General features: G+C 39.9%; 1 protein-coding gene across 3 annotated transcripts in view; it reads left to right on the top strand.

Annotated features, from left to right (window-relative positions):
* MCF2L2 (MCF.2 cell line derived transforming sequence-like 2) overlaps positions 1-21,644 on the top strand; it is a 245,936-nt gene that overhangs the window by 64,396 nt on the left and 159,896 nt on the right. For all 3 annotated transcript variants that reach the window (XM_036850441.1, XM_036850443.1, XM_036850442.1), the window contains 2 exons: positions 15,319-15,409; positions 18,425-18,544. In XM_036850441.1, the coding sequence (XP_036706336.1) occupies positions 15,319-15,409; positions 18,425-18,544 (211 nt within the window). The remainder of the gene's footprint in view (positions 1-15,318; positions 15,410-18,424; positions 18,545-21,644) is intronic.

Raw genomic sequence — 21,644 nt, 5'->3', positions numbered from 1 at the left:
CTTGATTAAGTGAGCTAGTGGCTTATTTATTTTGTTAGTTTAAAAAATGGGATTCTGAAAACATAGGAAAAACACTCTTTGACATAAACCACAGCAAGATCTTTTTTGACCCACCTCCTAGAGTAATGGAAATAAAAACAAAAATAAACAAATGGGACCTAATTAAACTTCAAAGCTTTTGCACAGCAAAGGAAACCATAAACAAGACAAAAGACAACCCTCAGAATGGGAGAAAATATTTGCAAATGAAACAACAGACAAAGGGTTAGCTCCAAAATCTACAAACAGCTCATGGAGCTCAATATCAAAAAACAAACAATTCAATTAAAAAATGGGTGGAAGACCTAAATAGACATTTCACCAAAGAAGACATACAGATGGCCAAGAGGCACATAAAAAGATGCTCAACATCACTAATTATTAGAGAAATGCAAATCAAAACTACAGTGAGGTATATCACCTCACAACAGTCAGAATGGCCATTATCAAAAAACCTAGAAACAATAAATGCTGGAAAGGGTGTGGTGAAAAAGGAACCCTCCTGCACTGTTGGTGGGAATGTAAATTGATACAGCCACTATGGAGAACAGTGTGGAGGTTCCTTAAAAAACTAAAAATAGAACTACCATATGACCCAGCAATTCCACTACTGGGCATATACCCTGAGAAAAACATAATTCAAAAAGAGGCATGTACCACAATGTTCATTGCAGCACTATTTACAATACCCAGGACGTGGAACCAACTTAAATGTCCATCGACAGATGAATGGATAAAGAAGATGTGGCACATATATACCATGGAATATTACTCAGCCATAAAAAGAAAGGAAATTGAGTTATTTGTAGTGAGGTGGATGGACCTAGAGTCTGTCATACAGAGTGAAGTAAGTCAGAAAGAGAAAAACAAATACTGTATACTAAAGCATATATATGGAATCTAAAAAAAAAAAAAGGTACTGATGAACCTAGTTGCAGGGCAGGAATAAAGAGGTAGACATAGAGAATGGACTTGAGGACCCGGGGGATGGGGGAGGGGGAGGCTGGGACGAAGTGAGAGTAGCAGCGACATATATACACTACCGAATGTAAAATAGTTAGCTAGTGGGAAGCAGCAGCATAGCACAGGGAGATCAGCTTAGTGCTGTGTGATGACCTAGAGAGGTGGGATGGAGAGAGTGGGAGGGAGGCTAGGCGGGGAGGGGATGTGGGGATGTATGTGTGCATGTGGCTGATTCCTTTTGTTGTACGACAGAGATTAACACAGTATTGTGAAGCAATCATACTCCAATAAAGATCTATTTTAAAAAATGGGATTCTGAAAAGGATGGAGAAATGGCGATGGTGATTGGGTAGGCTGTTAGCAATGTCTTCTACAATAAAAATCCTATTAGATATAAAAATAAATAAATAAATAAAAAATAAAAAAATTAAAAATGGGATTCTGATTTTTTAATTAGATCTATTGGCTTTTCTCTTTTCTACCTTATTCACTCTGCCTTTATCTTTAATATCTTCTTCGTTGTGCTTTCTTTTGGGTTGGGTTTTTTTTTTCTCATTTTTTTTTTTTAACTTTTTGGATTTATTTATTTATTTATTTATTTATTTATTTATGGCTGTGTTGGGTCTTCATTTCTGTGCGAGGGCTTTCTCTAGTTGCGGCAAGTGGGGGCCACTCTTCATCGCAGTGCGCGGGCCTCTTATTATCGCGGCCTCTCTTGTTGCGGAGCACAGGCTCCAGATGCGCAGGCTCAGTAATTGTGGCTCACGGGCCTAGTTGCTCCGCGGCATGTGGGATCTTCCCAGACCAGGGCTCGAACCCGTGTCCCCTGCATTGTCAGGCAGATTCTCAACCACTGTGCCACCAGGGAAGCCCCATTTCTCATTTTTTGAGTTGAAAATTTTTTCTCTTTTTTTGAGTGTTATGAATTTTCTTGATCACTGCTTTGAACGTAGCCCATAAATTCTGATATGTAGTTTTTCATTGGCCAAAAAGTTCGTTTGGGTTTTGCTGCAAGATCACACAGAGAAACCCAAATGAACTTTTTGGCCAACCCCCAATATTTTCGTTATCACTGTATTTTAGCCACTCTCTAATTATATTTTATATTTCCCCCTGACTGAAGAGTTCTTTAATAGAAGGTTTTTAAAATTTCAGGTGTTTTCGTTGTAGCCCTGTATCATGACCAATTTTTGTGGATGTTTCATGTGTGCTTGAAAAGAAGATGAATCCTGTATTATCAGGAGGTAAAGTCCAATACATATCAATTAGCTCTTCCTTTTTGATTATGTTTTTAGGTATTCTATAACCTTATTGACATGTTGTCTATTCTGTCTTGTACTGAAAGTGGTGTATTAAAATCTCCTATGTAAAATGTATTTCTGTCTGTTTCCTTGTATCTCCTGTAGTTTCTGCTTTAAAAAACTGGTTATTAGGGTATTTGGAGCATAGATATTTATGACTGTTATATCTTCATTGTGAATTGTGACTTTTAGCATTAAAAAGTGTTTCTTGTGATGTTTAATGCTTTATGGCTTAAATTCTACTTTGATACCAAGACTGAAATCCCTTGCTATTATTTCCATTTGCCTAGTACACTTTTGCCAGTTGCTTTATTTTTAGCCTTTCTGAATTACTTTGTTCTAGATCTTTTTCTTGGATACAGTATATAGTCGGTTTTTACTTTGTTAGTCAAATTGAAAATCTTTTTCTTATATTAAGTGCATTAAGTCTGTTCATATTTATTGATATGACTGATATATTTGATCTCAATTTTGTCATTATTTTTTTCTTTTTTTAATTAATTTTTATTGGAGTATAATTCCTTTACAATGTTGTGTTAGTTTCTGCTCTACAGCAAAGTGAATCAGTTACATGTATACATATATCCACTCTTTTTTAGATTTCCTTCCCATTTAGGTCACCACAGATCATTGAGTAGGGTTACCTGTGCTAAACAGTATGTTTTCATTAGTTATCTATTCTATACATAGTAGTGTATATATGTCAATCCCAATCTTCCAATTCGTCCCACCCCCATAAAATAGCAACATATATTTCATGTTACAACTACTAGATGTATTATGTTATATTTACTGTATTTCTCTACATGATATGTTTTCTTTGCTTTTTAATTTTTTAACTTCTTTTGATATTTAGAAAGATTTGTGATTTTTGTCCTTGTATTTATGCCTTTTTAATGCCCTTAGTCCCTTTTCTAAAATATAACAATTTACTATCTGGTTTTTTAGTTTTCAGTAATATCCATTGATTCCCACCTGTTGCTTATACAACAATCAATGAACTTATTCTTTTCTCTCCCCTTCTCCTTTTTCCTTCTATCTTTTAACTTGGATTATTTCTATATCTTATTCTCCTACCATGGTTAGTATTAGACTTACCATTAAATATGTTAAATTAATCCCTTTGCTGCAGTTTCCCCAAGTTATCTCTTAATTGGATGAAGGACAATCTTACTAGATTCTTCAAAAGGGGCTTATAGGTACAGAATTCCCTGAGTTTTTTTTTTACATGTTTATAACTGTTTTTCTATTGCCTTAATACTTGAAAGCCAGCTTGTCGGGATAAAAAATTCTTGGCTCACATATTTTGTTCATGAATTGTTGTAGAATGTTGTTCCATTCTCTCCATGATTTGTATACTACTTTAGAAAAGTATGGTGCCTGTCTGTTTCTCTTCTCCTGGTAAATTATTTGATCTTTTTCCTAGAGGTGCTTAGAATTTTTATTTTATCATTAAAGCCTAACAGTTTTACTAGGATATGTCTCAGAGTTGATTGTTTCAGGTCAGTTTTCCCAGGTGCCTGCTAGTCCTTTTCAGGTTTATGTAGAATCAGATCATTTATTGTTTTTGGAAAGTTTTCTTGGATTATACTTGTAAGTATTATTTCTGTTCCTTTGTTTTACTTTTAGTCTTTATGGACTCCAGTTATGAATATGTTGGTTCTTTTTCAGTCTGGCTTCTGTTTCCACCACTTTCTTTCTGACCTTTTTTATTGTTTCCTTTTTTATTCATTTTCATTCACTTGTTTGTTTTCTTTATGCTATTTACTGTCCCTTATTACACTTTTGTTCACATATGTTATTCCTTGGTATCTTGTTATTTAGACTCCATTTCTCATATGATTTTGCTTCTCCTTTTATTTTTCTGACTTCAATCAGAAAAATTTTCTGACTTTATTTCTTCTTTTCTTTACATATTAGAAAAGTCCTATTTCTGTTCTTGGTTTTTGAGTTTCTTATTTAAAGTGTCACCTGTGCCCCATCCCCTACGTGATTGTTTATAGACATGTAATTCAGTTTGGAGAGCTGTTACAGCTTTTTGTCTGCTTAATGACTAATTTTTTGCAGGAATTTTCATTATCTAAAAAGTTTTTTAATAGACTTTTTTTAAGTTTACAGCAAAATTGAGTGGAAATTTCAGATATTTCCCATATACTCCCTGCCCGCCACACACACCCAACCTCCCCATTAACATCCAGCACCAGAGTGGTACATTTGTTACCACTGATGAACCTACACTGACGCATCATTAACCCCCAGAGTCCATAATGTATATTAGGGTTCAGTCTTGGTGTTCTACATACTTTGGGTTTGGACAAATGTATGTTGACATGTATCCACCATTATAGTGTCATACAGAATAGTTTCACTGCCCTAAAAATCCTCCGGGCTCCACCTATTCATCCGTCCCATGCTCCCACCCCCCAACCCCTAGCAACCACTGATTTTCACTGTCTCCATAGCTTTGCAGTGTGCACAATGTTATGTAGTTGTAATCATACAGTATATAGCCTTTTAAGACTGACTTCTTTCACTTAGTAATATGCATTTAAGTTTCTTCCATGTCTTTTCATGACTTGACAATTCATTTTTTTTTATTACTGAATAATGTTTCATTATCTGGCTGTACTACAGTTTATCCATTCACCTACTGAAAGATATCTTGGTTGCTTCCAAGTTTTGACAATTATGAATAAAGCTGCAGTAAACATCCATATGTGAGGTTTTGTGTGGACATAAGTTTTCAACTTATTTAGGTAAATCCCAAGGAGTACACTTGTTGGATTACATGGTATGAGTATGTTTAGTTTTGTAGGAAACTGCCAGACTGTATTTCAAAGTGACTGTACCACTTTGAATACCCACCAGCAATAAATGAGAGTTCCTGTTCCTCCACATCCTTGCCTAAATTTGGTATTGTCAGTACTTAGGATTTTGGTCATTCTAATAGATGTATAGTGGAATATCATTGTAGTTTTAACTTACAATTTCCTAATGACATATGTTGTTAAACATCTTTTCATATGCTTATTTTCCACCTGTATATATTCTTTTGTGAGGTATCTGTTTTGGGTTTTTGCCCAGTTTTTAACTGGGTGGTTTGTTTTCTTATTGTTAAATTTTAAAAGTTCTTTGTATTTTGGATAATGGTTCTTTATCCAATATGTCTTTTGTAAATATTTTCTTTAAAAAAAATTTGTGGCTTGTCTCCTCATTCTCTTGAAGTTAAAAAGTTTTGATTCTTATTCTCTTTTTTTCCCCTTAATAGTAGACTTATATAGATGAATACTGCTTGCATCTTTGCAATTAATAAACAGGTTTGGTGGTTTGGGGTGGTTTATAAGATTCCTAGTTCAAGAACACCATCTTTTGTTAGTATAGCTAAATATAGTTTCTTTTATTGGTGGACTTAAAAAACTTTTTTTGGAAGTTAAGGGGAAGGGTGTGTATCCTTGATTTTTTTTTTTTTTGTCTTGTAGGATGCTAAATTTTACCTCTTGCTTCTTTTTGTGTTTACCACACAGTTACCATCTCTCCTTTCATTTCCTTTTCTCTCCCATTAGGCTTGTCTTTCCAACACTGCCTCTTTGAGTCTTTCTCTAGTCAGTACCCTGAGGTATGAGGACTCTTTTCAGTATCTTTGCACTTAGGGTGAACTTTTCTTTTCTGGGAATGGTTTTATCTCCATCCCCTCTTTTTTTAAAAAAAAAAATTTTTTTTAAGCTTTCTTTTTTTTAAAAAAATTTATTTATTTATTTATTTATGGCTGTGTTTGGGTCTTCGTTTCTGTGGGAGGGCTTTCTCCAGTTGAGGCGAGCGGGGGCCACTCTTCATTGCGGTGTGCGGGCCTCTCTTGTTGCGGAGCACAAGCTCCAGACGCGCAGGCTCAGTAGTGTGGCTCACGGGCCCAGTCACTCCGCGGCATGTGGGATCTTCCCAGACCAGGGCTCGAACCTGTGTCCCCTGCATTGGCAGGCGGACTCTCAACCACTGCACCACCAGGAAAGCCCCATCCCCTCTTTTCTTTTCTTTTTTTTTTTAAACAATTGTATTCACACAGTACATTTTTTATTTTATTTATTATTTTTTTTTATTATTTATTTTTGGCTGTGTTGGGTCTTCGTTTCTGTGCGAGGGCTTTCTCTAGTTGTGGCAAGCGGGGGCCACTCTTCATCGCAGTGTGTGGGCCTCTCACTATCGCAACCTCTCTTGTTGCAGAGCACAGGCTCCAGACGCACAGGCTCAGTAGTTGTGGCTCACGGGCCTAGTTGCTACGCAGCATGTGGGATCTTCCCAGACCAGGGCTCGAACCCGTGTCCCCTGCACTAGCAGGCAGATTCTCAACCACTGCGCCACCGGGGAAGCCCCATCCCCTCTTTTCTTGACTCTCCCTATGTATTAATCAGAGTTCTCCAGAGAAACAGAACCAATAAGATATATGTATATATATTATGGTTAATTTTATGAGTCAACCTGACTGGGCTAAGGGATGCCCATTTAGCTGGTAAAACATTATTTTTGGATGTGTCTATGAAGATATTTCTGGAAGAGATTAACATTTGAATTCATGAACTGAGTAAAGCAGATTGCCCTCCCCAATGTGAGTGGGCATCATTCAATCCATTGAGTGCCTGAATAGAATAAAAAAGCAGAGTAAGAGTGAATTCTCTTTCTACTTGAGCTTGGACATCCATCTTTTCTTGCCCCTGGATATCAGTGCTCCTGGTTTTTGGGCTTTCAGACTCAGATCAGGCTTTACATCATCAGCTCCTCCATTCTCTGGTCTTGAACTTGGATTGAGTAACACCACTAGCATTTCTGGTTCGTTAGCTTGCAGATGGCAGATCATGGGACTTTTTCGTCTCTATAACTGCATGAGCCAATTCTTATAATAAATCTCTTTTTGATATATATCAATATATATCTTATTGGTTCTGTTTCTCTAGAGAACCCTTATATATAGATATAGATGTAGATATAGATATAGGTATAGATTTATTATAATGCATTGGCTTATCCAATTATGGAGGCTGAGAAGTCTCACAATCTGCCCTCTGCAGACTGGAGACCCAGGAAGGCCAGTGGTGTAGTTTGAAGGCCTAAAAGCCAAAGAGCCAATTTTGTAGATTTCAGTCCGCATCTGAAGGCCTGAGAGTCAGAAGCACTGAGGGCAGAAGATCAATGTCCCAGCTCAACACTCAGACCGAGAGAGAGCATGAATCCCCTCTTCCTTCAAATTTTTGTTCTATTCAGGCCCTCAGTGGGTTGGATGATGCCCACCCACGTTGGGGAGGGTATTCTGGACAAACCAGGATGGTTGGTCGCCCTACATTTGACTCAGTCTCATGGCAATGAAGTAAAATTTCAGTTAATTAAATATTTTCTATACCTAGCTTACTGAAAAAGGCAAATCATAGAAAATATATTAATATTAGAGCTTAATTAAGAAAACATGTACCATATCAACCACAAAACTGCTCTGGTATTTTGGGGTCAGAACACATTTACCTCAATCTCTTACACTCATATATTTATACTTAGTCATATTCAAATTTTGACTCATCAAAAATTCAATTATATTTGTTACAGAGGAGTTACTAAGACTGGAAATGAAGGAATATAGTGTGAAAAGATTTTCCACACTAAGAGAGTGTGGGTTTTGTGGCTTGAGCATTGCTCTTGGAGTCAGAAGATTTGAATCTTAGCTCCGCACATAGCGTGTGACTTCGGACAAGTTATTATTATGTTTTAATCACCTTTGAGGGTGATTTTCCTCATTTATAAAGTGGAAATATTATCACCAACCTGGTTGTGAGGATTATATTAAATAGTATTCATGCAGCTAATCTATCACAGGACCTTAGTGTTAAAAAGAACAATAGGGATTAAAACAGCCAAATGTTCCCTAAAGAAATGTGTTGTCTAGAAACCCGATTTCCTGTGCATTTGGTTTAGTTGAGGTTTTGACCCTTTTGTTGAACCAGATAGGGTGGAAAAATAAACCCCTCAGTAGTTGATATTACTGCATGTTTTCTAGAATGTATTCCTTATGGGAGGGACTATATTCAAAATCATTGTCATGATTCATTAACTCTTTTTTCTGAATTACGGCTGTACACAACTGTGGCCTGTACACAATTGTGTCAGGAGACACAGTCCTTTATGTACACAGGTATATTCCCAGCAGATCCCACCCTGTTTACCCAGATGCTCTGGTCTTGGGCCTTGGTCTGCAGGGAACTGAGAAGAGCCTTGTTGTGAGGGACATTTGCCCTTGGTTTGGCTGGGGAAGCCACCTATGCTGGCAGCTGTTTATTTCATAGATCAAAGAACATCCTGTGTTTACATACTATATTATATTGCTGAGCCTCTCCCAGCTCCATCTTGCTGAAGAGCCCTAGATGCTCTCTTAGAACATTGAATTGAATAATTTTGTTTTAAAGAAAAAAGAAAAGAAATAGAAAACACTAGTAACAGCAAAATACACAAAATAAAACTGCCACAAGGTACAAGCACATCTGTTGTGAGAAAAAAACTGAAGGGGAGCCATGGGGTGGGGTTAAGAGTGTAAGCATTGATATCAGAGCGCTCTGAGTTTGAAATCCAGTTTTGCTAGTGTGATATCAGGCAAGTTATTTTATTTCTATCAGTCTTTGTTTCCTCATCTGTAAAATGGAGACAACGATATCTATTTCATGACATTAAGATAAAAAACAAAGATGCCTGATAAATGATAGGAGCTGAAGATTAAAGTAGCTATTATTGTCTAAACTTATTGTTGTTATTAATGTTGGTTTGTTTTTGCTGTACTGCAGAACTGCTTTGGTCATTGTTGTACGCCCTTTGATCAGTGCCTGATACCTATTGTGCACTCGATAAGTATGGATCGTTGTTTTTAAGTTGTATAATATTTTTCCTTTTTCACAACTTGAATTTATTTAATTCCTTGGGTTTTTTTTTTAAATTAATTAATTAATTTATTTATTTTTGGCTATGTTGGGTCTTCATTTCTGTGCGAGGGCTTTCTCTAGTTGCGGCGAGCGGGGGCCACTTCTCATTGCGGTGCACGGGCCTCTCACTGTCACAGCCTCTCTTGTTGCGGAGCACAAGCTCCAGACGCGCAGGCTCAGCAGGTGTGGCTCACGGGCCCAGTTGCTCCGCGGCATGTGGGACCCCCCAAGACCAGGGCTCGAACCCGTGTCCCCTGCATCGGCAGGCAGACTCTCAACAACTGCGCCACCAGGGAAGCCCAATTCCTTGGGTTTTTAAGCTGAGTTATAATTTACATAAAGTATACACATCTCAACTGTATAGGTCAATGAATATTTACCTATCTGTACATCATGTAACAACCACCCAGACGAGGGTATAGAATATTTCTGTGAAGGTTTCCTCCTGCTTCTTTTCTATCAATATCTGCACTCCTACCCCTTCCCTCCCTCAAGGAAACCACTATTCTGAATTTTATTATCGTTGATTAGAAAAAAAAAAAAAATTTGGAAGCTAAGCAACCGCCTCTAAATAATCCATAAACTAAAGAAGAAATCATAAAGGAAATTAGAAAACACTTTTAGCTGAACAATAATGAAAACAATATATCAACATTTACATGATGTAACTAAAGCAGTGTTTAGGAGAGAATTATAGCTTTAAATACTTATAATGGAAGACAGGAAAAGTTTAAAATCAATGATACAATCTTCTACCTTAAGAAGTTAAAAAAATACAATGGCAGTTAAACCCAAAGAAAAGAAAAGGATTGGAAAGAAAGAAAGAGAGAGAGGAAGGAAGGAAGGAAGGAAGAAGGAAGGAAGGGAGGAAGGAAGGGAGGGATGGAGGGAGGGAGGGGGGAAGGAAATGGAAAAATAAAACAGAATAATAGAGTTCCAGTTTAATTCCATGGTGATCAGAAATACAACCTGTATGATTGCAGTTCTTTAAAATTTGTTGAAATTTGCTTCGTGGCCTAGGATAATGGACTATTTGATGAATGTCCCGTGTCCTTCTAAAAAGAATGGATGCTGAGTTCTTCAAAGTCGTCTATATCCTTGCTGATTTTTGGCTGTTTGTTCTATCAGTTATTAGGAGAGAAGTGTTAAAATCATTAACTTTGTGGATTTAACTATTTTTCTTTTAGTTCTTTCAATTTTTATTAATGTATTTTGAGTCAATGTTACTTCATACATACACATTTAGGATTGTTATATCTTCCTAATAAACTATTTATTTATTTTTATATATATCTTTATTGGATTATAATTGCTTTACAATGTTGTGTTACTTTGTGCTGTACAACAAAGTGAATCAGCTATATGTATACCTATATTCCCTCCCTCATGAGCCTCCCTCCCACCCTCCCCATCCCACCCCACTAGGTCATCACATAGCACCGAGCTGATCTCCCTGTGCTATACTGCAGCTTCCCACTAGCTATCTATTGACTCCTTTATTTTTATGAATCATTTATCTCTGCCAATACTCCCTGTCTTTGACCCTACTTTTTCTAATATTAATATAGCCACACTGGCTTTCTTATGATTAGTGACTGCATGGCATATCTTTTACCATCCTCTTTCTTTTAATGTATCTCTGTCTTTACGTTTAAAGTGTAATCACTATCTCTTGTAATCAGTATTTTCACCCTGACACTATTTACCTTCTTAATGGAGTCATATAGACCATTTCCACTTAATGTGATTATTGAGATTGGTTGTGTTTAAATTTACCATCTTGCTATTTGTACCATCTGTGACTTGTTCCTTTACTCCTCCTTTCCTGCCATATTAGTCTGCTCTGGCTGCCGTAACAAAATACCATAGACTGCTGGCTTAACCAACAGAAATTTCTTTTCTTATGGTTCTGGAGGCTAGAAGTCAAAGATCAAGGTTTTAGCTGATTCCGTTTCTGGTAAGGCTCTCTTTCTGACTGCTGACAGCTGTATTCTTACAGTGTTCTCACATGGCAGAGAGAGCTCTGCTGTCTCTTCCTCTTCTTGTAAGGGCACCAGCCCTGTTGAATTAGGATTCCACACTTATGACCTTATTTAACCTTTATCACTTCCTTGCAGGCCCTATCCCCAGTTACAGTCACATTGATAGAGCTTTAACATATGAATTTGAGGGGGGCACAATTCAGTCTATAGCACCTGCCTACCTTTGAATCATTCAAATATTTTCAGTATTCCATTTTAACTCTTCTATTAGAAGAGCAATGGTTTCTCTAGTGTTACAGTACATATCATTTTACATATATATTATATTTAATACTTTGTTATTATTTTTGCTTTGAATAGTCAGTAGTCTTTTAGTGAAATAAAAGCCTAGTTGATAATATTTATCCACATATTTAATGTATACAGTGCCCTGTATTCCTTCTTGGAGATTGAGGTTACCATGTGGGATTATTTCCTTTTAGGAACATTCATTTGCCTATTACCAGAGTAGGCGACTGCCACTTCTTATGAAAGCCTCCTCCAGTATTTGCTCACTGTAGAAGGTCTTAACTCTCTCTGGAATTTGTTCATTTAAATTTCTTTGTCTTCAAGTTCTCTTATGTTTTTAAGGACAAATATGAGTTTTTAATTTAACCAGGTATTTTTGTTTGTTTGTTTGTTTTTTGGATAGCAATGAAAGACTTCCTAAACCTTCTTTTCAGGCTGTTTCTTTCTTACACCTTCATGCTTCCAACTTCATTCAGCCTGGAGAACATCCTTTAATATTTTTTGAAGTATATGTTTACTGGCAATAAATTCTCTCAGCTCTAGTTGTCTGGAAATGTCCTTATTTCACCTTCATTTTTAAAAATAGATTTTCAGTGGGTATAGAATTCTAAATGAATAGTTTTTTAGGTCAATACTCTGAACAGGGACTTCCCTGGTTGCACAGTGGTTAAGAATCCACCTGCCAATGCAGGGGACACAGGTTCGAGCCCTGGTCCGGGAAGATCCCACATGCAGTGGAGCAACTAAGCCCGTGTGCCATGACTACTGAGCCTCTGCTCTAGAGACCGCGAGCCACAACTACTGAGCCTGCGTGCTGCAGCTACTGACGCCCGCATGCCTAGAGCCTATGCTCCACAACAAGAGAAGCCACCACGATGAGAAGCCCGCGCACCGCAGCAAAGAGTAGCCCCTGCTCTCTGCAACTAGAGAAAGTCCACGTGCAGCAACGAAGACCCAACACAGCCAAAAATAAATAAATAAATAAAAAATACTCTGAACATATATCATTGGATTGTGGCTTCCATAGTTTGAAAATCAGTGATTATTATTTTTTTTTTAAAAGAAATTCACGTTCTTTTATTTAGTTATTTATTTATTTATGACTGTGTTGAGTCTTCGTTTCTGTGCGAGGGCTTTCTCTAGTTGCGGCAAGTGGGGGCCACTCTTCATCGCGGTGCGCGGGCCTCTCACCATCGCGGCCTCTCTTGTTGTGGAGCACAGGCTCAGACGCGCAGGCTCAGTAATTGTGGCTCACGGGCCCAGTTGCTCCGTGGCATGGGGGATCTTCCCAGACCAGGGCTCGAACCCGTGTCCCCTGCATTGGCAGGCAGACTCTCAACCACTGCGCCACCAGGGAAGCCCAATCAGTGATTATTTTTAATGTTACTCTGAAGGTAATGTGTCTTTTTTCACCGGTTGCTTTTAAGAACTTTCTCCTTATCTTTAATTTTCAGCTACTTGGCTCTGATATGTCTAGGTGAGCTTTTCTTTACATTTATCCTGCTTGGTATTGGAAGAGATGCTTGAATCTGTGAGATGATGTCTTTGATCAGATATGGAAATTTCTTATTTTTTCAAGTATTGTTTCTATAACATACACTCTCTCCTCTCCTTCTGGGACTTCTGTTCATGTCCCACATCTCCTTTACATTCTTTTCTTTTCATTTTCCCCCTGTGTTTCAGTCTGAATATTTTTAATTGATCTGTCTTGTTTCACTTATCTTGTCTTCTGCTGTGTTCAATCTGCTATTAAGCAAATTGAATGAGTTCTTAATTTCAGACATTGATGTTTTGTAATTCTAGAAGGTTCATTTGATTCTTTATTATGGATTATATTTCTCTGTTGAAATAATGCATCTTTAAAAAACTTTTAATTGAAGTAGAGTTGACTTACAATGTTGTGTTAGTTTCTGGTGTACAGCAAAGCAATTCGGTTATATGTATATACGTACTGTCAGTTAAAATACTGGTGACTCACCTTGATCTTTTGAGGCCTGGTTTTAGTATTTCTTTGGGCAAGTTTATTCCTGTTTTGTTCTTACTCCTGGAGTGTAGCCCTAGTCCTGTGGAAACTCCTATGATGTTTCATTTATCCTAGAGTATGGCCTTTGTAGAGTTTCACCTGAATGCCCAGGGTGTTCATCAAAGTCTGCCTGTTCTGGCTGGGCCCAAATACCAATTGTCTCTCCCCAGAACTATGCAAGCTTCATAATTTCTCATCAGTTCTGACATGTGCAGTTGCTATTCTCTTCCAGACTCCTGGAGTCTCACCTAAAATCATAGGGCCCAGGAGTTGGCTAAGCATTAAAGGGGAATTTCCATGAAAACTTCTGGGGTTTCCTCTCTGAGGCTTCCCCTCCTGACAGCTATGCCCCTCAAATTCCGGCCACAGTTTTATCTTTAATCTCTGATCCCTGCCTCTTCCAACCAGTAGGACCACACTTCCTTGCACTGTGGCCTGGACTAGAAAATGTTTCTAGTGAGAGAACCTGGGTCAATGTAGAACTGTGATAATGGGTTGGCCCAATAATGCTTACTTCAGATCAGCTATTTATGTTATCTTGCAGAATTTGCTTAGATCTTCTGCCTTATTTGCATACATATACTTTCTAGGGTAAAGCTCACCTTTTACCCAATATTAGAGAGTTGCTGAAGGTTTACTATAGGCCAGCTACTTTTTGTGACCTTGATCTCTTTTAATCTTCATGACAAGCACATAAGAAATCATCATAATAGTAGTACTTATACAGTGTTATCAAGTGTCAGGCATTATTCTGAGCATCTTATACATCTATACGTACTCATTTAATCCTCACATCAACTCTACAGTACTCACATCAACTCGCTAGGTACTGTTATTGTTCTTACTTTACAAATGAGGAGTCTAAGAAACTATAGAGGTTAAGTAACTTCCCTTCCCCAGAAATACACAATGTATAAGTTCATATTTATATAAAAATTCATGTTTCAAACCTAGGCAGTCTGGCTTCAGAATTAGTGCTCTTAACCACTTCATTATTGGTGGTACTGTTCTCATCTTACAGATTAGGGAACAGCGTTAGAGAGGTGAGGTGATGACCCCAAGTCTCAGTGCAAGTAAGTGGCAGCAGTAGGATATGAACCAGGTTCCAAAGCCCTTGCTCTTTCTTCCCATAGTTTCTCCCAAAGAGAGAGAAGAAAAATGTTTTCCCTTTTAGGGCTTTAGTTTTAAAAAAATTTGTGAGAATTTTGTGGAGACTTCAGAGGGGACCAAACAGCTTTTCTTTGGTTTTTAATGAAGTTGATATCTTCTTGTGCCTATGGTTTTCTGGCCATTTGTGACCAGGCACTGGAAGGGAGTTGTTTTCCCCGTTGACATGTGTTATTTCTGAACACCTCTGGGACTGACTCCTAGGGAAAGATGTTGATAGCTCCTTGAATGTCAGTCTTGGGAGTGGAAAGATGGCAGAGCTCAACCTCGAGGTCCTCTGCCTACACTGCGACATGTGGTGCCCGACTGACGTGAGTCCTTGTGCTCGTTGGGTGTTTCATACATTTGCCAGCGAGAAACAGAGCCCTTGAGAGGGCTTGAGACATGAAATATTTCTGTTTTGTGAAGGCTGCCAGGCTCAGATGAGGAGAGGAAGCTGGTTCCTTTGTCAGGGAAGTCAGACCCGGTTATCCCCTCCTGCTGTGCAGGGCGTTTACACAGTGAGACTGGAGTGACACGGAGACAGTGGAATTGTTCTGCTGAGAGAGCCCCACAGAACCCATGTGTTCCACTGTGTCTGATACTGACCACACCCTTTTTTGCAGTGTGGAGGCTGCCAGCATCGGATTCGTCATTGTTATCGACAGACGAAGGGACAAGTGGAGCTCCGTAAAAGCATCCTTGACACGAATAGCTGTAAATATTTGTTTTTGTGCTCTTATTATAAAGGTCATTTAAATTGTCTATTCAACTATTTCACATCAAAGTCATGGGGAAGTGGAAGTCATTTTATGCCAAATTTGGGGAAGGTCTTTGTAGCAGAGGCTGTTGTGTCATGTCCATATCCCCTTTGCCACCTGAAGGTCACTTACAGATCATTCCTGAGCATGTCAAAGGCTTCCTGAGTCTCTTTACCTTATTGACCTCTCCGGTCACTGGAGAGGAGAAGGTAGGGAATGCTGGGAAGTTAATGCTCCAGCAGTGACCTGCAACTACTGAGTTACGGGCGTTGGTGGATAAATACCCCAGCTTCTGCACCCCTCAGTGGGACAGTTCTGTGGTACGTTCCGCACAGAATTTTGGAGGGTCCCGGCCCTTTCTGCCCACAGCAGTCCCCCCTCACTGATACACTGGCTCTCTAGCCATCACTGTCTCACCAGCGCCCCCATATTCCCTAACTCTTTTTCCCGGGATCACCTCCTCAGGAAACTCTTTAGACCCAAATTCTCATCTTAGGGTTTGCTTTGGGGATCACCTAACTTAAGGCAGTCTTCATTTTAGTTTTCAAATTATTTTTTCACAAATTAGAAAGACACTGGCAAAGCTAAACAAAGTGATCCGATAGGTGCTTGCTTTTGGCATTAAATTGCAGAACCTTGGATAGGCTTCCTTTTCCATCTTATTAGTCTAATTTTTACCCCTATTTGTTGCCTTCCGGCAAGTACATGCATCCTTTCTCTGTAGGGACCTCAGACCAGGGAACTCAGCCACATGAGCAGGCAAAGGTACCTCAGGGCCAGTCACACCAACATTTCCACCAAAGCATGCTTCCCTGGGGCAGTTGGGACTAGCTGAAGATGATGGAATATGGTAGGATGGTAATGTAGAGGCTGGGATGGAAGAGGGATGTTTGAAGCCTCAGTTATGCCTACTTACAGAAGCAGTCACACATAGGGACATGGACACATACAGAGTCTCTCTCAGATCACTTTGGAGCCTCATCCAGATACACAAATAGTGTCTCAGCTCATTTGTCCTGTCCAGCTCATTTGTCCTGTCCAGACGTAACAAAACGCAAGGATCTTCTGTTTAGGAACTTGCATTTCAAAGATGAGGGAATGGAAGACTCCCTTCTCTTTGTGCATGGATTGTTTCGTCCCTTTGGTTTAGTTTTTTTCTTTTTAATTTATTTTATTAGTTTATTTATTTTTGGCTGTGCTGGGTCTTCGTAGCTGCGTGCGGGCTTTCTCTAGTTGCAGTGAGCAGGGGCTACTCTTCATTGTGGTGCGCAGGCTTCTCATTGCGGTGGCTTCTCCTGTTGCAGAGCATGGGCTCTAGGCACATGGGCTTCAGTAGTTGTGGCACACGGGCTCAGTAGTTGTGGCGCATGGGCTTAGTTGCTCCGTGGCATGTGGGATCTTCCTGGAGCAGGGCTCAAACCCATGTCCCCTGCAATGGCAGGCAGATTCTTAACCACTGCGCTACCAGGGAATTCCCTACCGTATTTATTTGAGGGATAACTACAACGATGGTTGATGCCCTGAGGATTTAGACAGTACCCATGACCATTCCAGAGTTCTGGCCTCCAGAGAGTTCTGGTTTCCCAGGATTCATAGACAATACTTGAATCATCTAATACTTGAGACTAATATGTCCAAGAATTACATTGATCACCTTTATGTGTAAAAGATCCTGTAGTGCAGGGATCTGAAAACCTGACTACCAGTCAGAATCTCTTCAGGTGCTTGTTAAAAATACAGATATCTGGACTCTATCCCAGTCCTAATGAATCAGAATATTTCAGGGTAAAGACCAGATTATTATGATTTTTAAAATAAGTTTATTTATTTATTTATTTTTGGCTGCATTGGGTCTTTGTTGCTACACGCGGGCTTTTTCTAGTTGTGGCGAGTGAGGGCTACTCTTCGTTGTGGTGCACGGGCTTCTCATTGCGGTGTCTTCTCTTGTTGCAGGGCATGGGCTCTAGGTGCGCAGGCTTCAGTAGTTGTGGCTCGTGGACTCTAGAGCGCAGGCTCATTAGTTGTGGCTCATGGGCTTAGTTGCTCCGCGGCATGTGGGATCTTCCCGGACCAGGGCTCAAACCTGTGTCCCCTGCATTGGCAGGCGGATTCTTAACCACTGTGCCACAAGGGAAGTCCCAAGACCAGATTATTTTTTAACAAGCACTGCAGCAGGTTGTTCTTGAGAACCACTGGAAGAATGGAAAGCCGTGAGCGATGGGAGACTTGGATTCCCAATTTTGACACTACGTTGTTACATGAATTTGTCATCTCATTTCTCAGAATCTTACCTCAAGATGAGAACAGTGCTTCCTAAAGCAATTTAGCAATAAGATGCATTAAGAACCCTTAAAATACTAAATCTTTCACTCAGTAATTTTTCTAGGAAGCTATGCTCTAAAATGTGGATAAAGATTTCATTTTAGTGTTATTTATAATAGTAAAAATATGGAGGAGCCTAAATCACTAGTAATAAGGGATTGGTTAAATAAATTGTACACCCATAAAAATATTTCCAAAGAATTTTTAATAACAGGAATAAAAGCTCATGGTATAATATTAAATTAAAAGGCAGGTTGCAAAATATTTCTACAGGTTGAGTTTAACTACGCTAGATATTTAAGCAGAGAAAATAGCCTAGAAATAATTAAATTGAAATATTAAGAATGGTTATGAAATCATGGGTGGTTTTCTTATTCTAATGTATACTTTTATTAATTTCTCAACTTTTCTATAAAGAGTATAAATTGTTTTTTTAATCAGAAAATTTTTTTGTTTGGTTTGGTTTTGTTTTTAAGGAGGGGTTTAGATTATGTGACCAGTAAGAGCTCTTTCAGCTGTGAAATCCTGTGAAATATATTCTAATTCTTGGCATCCATGGTGTCCACTTTAACTTTGTCATCTGTAATCTTGGGCAAGAGGAGACCAATGGATGTGACATTTGCCCTGACACTTTTTATGATCCTTCCAGGTAGCATTTCCAGGAAACTTGCAGCTCATATTCATTCTTCGTCCATCTTGCTTTATCCAGAGGACATTCACTGACATTGGCATTAAGTACTATCGAGATGAATTTAAAATGAAAGTGCCGGTAAGCATGACCTTTCTTCTTGTCTGCATTTGTTTAGGGCATGCGGAGAAGATGACATATGAGCTTGTTTCCAAGGAAGGTAGGATTCCTCAGGCAGAGAGGGAGAGGAGGGCATTCTGGGCAGAGGGAACGGCACGTGTAAGGACATGGAAGCAGGAAGTACACTCTTTATCTGAGGTCCATGGGGAAGCCCCATTCTTGTTGGAAGTACATATAGGATCATCTTTTGGAAGAAAAGGTAAGAAACATGGAATATGTCTTAAGTGTAAGGATAAAGGTTCTGGATTTAATTCAGTAGGCAATGGGGATCCAGTGAAGGTTTTTGAGTTGGGGAGTGACTTGGGTAAAGGAGTACTGGAATTATATAAATCCAGTGGTGTTATATAAAAGGTGATGTCCAAGACTGTAGAAAGAGATTGAAAAAGGAAGAGAAACTGTAATAGTATGAGTAAAGAAAAATCAGGATCTAAAATATGGGGGTGACAAATATAGGCAACTGTGAGTAAAAATTAAAACCAACGTTGTGATACATATAAAAGGAAAACAAATTAAGATGACAAGATTGAAAATTTTACCTCTGGAGGAGCTTCAAGATGGCGGAAGAGTAAGATGTGGAGATCACCTTTCTCGCCACAAATACATCAGAAATACATCTACATGTGGAACTACTCCTACAGAACACCTACTGAATGCTGGCAGAAGACGTCAGACCTCCCAAAAGGCAAGAAACACCCCACGTACCTGGGTAGGGCAAAAGAAAAAAGAAAAAACAGAGACAAAGAATAGGGACGGGAGACGAGGAACCAAGATGGCAGAGTAGAAGGACCCAAGATGGCAGAGTAGAAGGACGTGTTCTCACTCCTTCTTGCGAGAACACCAGAATCACAACTAGCAGCTGGGCAATCATCGACAGGAAGACACTGGAACTCACCAAAAAAGATACCCCACATCCAAAGACAAAGGAGAAGCCACAGTGAGATGGTGGGAGGGGTGCAATCACAGTAAAATCAAATCCCATAACTGGTGGGTGGGTGACTCACAGACTGGCAAACACTTATACCACAGAAGTCCACCCACTGGAGTGAAGGTTCTGAGCCCCACGTCAGGCTTCCCAACCTGGGGTTCCGGCAACGGGAGGAGGAATTCCTAGAGAATCAGACTTCGAAGCCTAGTGGGAATTGATTGCAGGACTTCGACAGGACTGGGGGAAACACAGACTCCACTCTTGGAGGGTACACACAAAGTAGTGTGCACATTGGGGCCCAGGGGAAGGAGCAGTGACCCCATGGGAGACTGAACCAGACCTATCTGCTAGTGTTGGAAGGTCTCCTGCAGAGGCGGGGGGTGGCTCTGTTTCACCGTGGGGACAAGGACACTGGCAGCAGAAGTTCTGGGATGTAATCCTTGGCGTGAGCCCTCCCAGAGTCTGTCATTAGCCCCACCAAAGAGCCCAGGTAGGCTCCAGTGTTGGGTTGCCTCAGGCCAAACAACCAACAGGGAGGGAACCCAGCCCTGCCAATCAACAGTCAAGTGGATTAAAGTTTTACTGAGATCTGACCACCACAGCAACAGTCAGCTCTACCCACCACCAGTCCCTCCCATCAAACCTCTTAGATAGCCTCATCCACCAGAGGGCAGACAGCAGAAGCAAGAAGAACTACAGTCCTGCAGCCTGTGGAACAAAAACCACAGTTACAGAAAGATAGACAAGATGAAAAGGCAGAGGGCTATATACCAGATGAAGGAACAAGATAAAACCCCAGAAAAACAACTAAATGAAGTGGAGATAGGCAACCTTCCAGAAAAAGAATTCAGAATAATGATAGTGAAGATGATCCAGGACTTCGGAAAAAGAATGGAGGCAAAGATCGAGAAGATGCAAGAAATGTTTAACAAAGACCTAGAAGAATTAAAGAACAAACAAACAGGGCTTCCCTGGTGGCACAGTGGTTGAGAATCTGCCTGCCAATGCAGGGAACATGGGTTTGAGCCCTGGTCTGGGAAGATCCCACATGCCGCGGAGTGGCTGGGCCAGTGAGCCACAATTACTGAGCCTGCGCGTCTGGAGCCTGTGCTCCGCAACAAGAGGCGCCACGATAGTGAGAGGCCCGTGCACCGCGATGAAGAGTGGCCCCCACTTGCCACAACTAGAGAAAGCCCTCACACAGAAACGAAGACCCGGGCTTCCCTGGTGGTGCGGTGGTTGAGAGTCTGCCTGCCAATGCAGGGGACACGGGTTCGAGCCCCGGTCTGGGAAGATCCCACATGCCGCGGAGCGGCTAGGCCTGTGAGCCACAACTACTGAGCCTGCGCGTCTGGAGCCTGTGCTCCGCAACGGGAGAGGCCGCGGCGGTGAGAGGCCCGCGCACCGCGATGAAGAGTGGCCCCCGCTTGCCACAACTAGAGAAAGCCCTCGCACAGAAACGAAGACCCAACACAGCCAAAAATAAAAATAAATAAAATAAATAAATTAAAAAAAAAAAAAAAGTTGTAGCACTGAGTGCAACTCTTTTGAAAAAAAAAAAAGAAATGAAGGAAACTATAACAAAGATAAATAAAACTAAAAGCTGGTTCTTTGAGAAGATAAACAAAATTGATAAACCATTAGCCAGACTCATCAAGAAAAAAAGGGAGAAGACTGAAATCAATAGAATTAGAAATGAAAAAGGAGAAGTAACAACTGACACTGCAGAAATACAAAGGATCATGAGAGATTACTACAAGCAACTCTATGCCAATAAAATGGACAACCTGGAAGAAATGGACAAATTCTTAGAAATGCACAACCTTCCGAGACTGAACCAGGAAGAAATAGAAAATAGGAACAGACCAATCACAAGCACTGAAATTGAAACTGTGATTAAAAATCTTCCAACATACAAAAGCCCAGGACCAGATGGCTTCACAGGCGAGTTCTATCAAACATTTAGAGAAGAGCTAACACCTATCCTTCTCAAACTCTTCCAAAATATAGCAGAGGGAGGAACACTCCCAAACTCATTCTACGAGGCCACAATCACCCTGATACCAAAACCAGACAAAGATGTCACAAAGAAAGAAAACTACAGGCCAATATCACTGATGAACATAGATGCAGAAA

This window comes from Balaenoptera musculus, chromosome 4 (genome assembly GCF_009873245.2).
Source record: "Balaenoptera musculus isolate JJ_BM4_2016_0621 chromosome 4, mBalMus1.pri.v3, whole genome shotgun sequence".
Classification (NCBI taxonomy): domain Eukaryota; kingdom Metazoa; phylum Chordata; class Mammalia; order Artiodactyla; family Balaenopteridae; genus Balaenoptera; species Balaenoptera musculus.
This window is presented reverse-complemented; position numbering and strand designations above follow the sequence as displayed.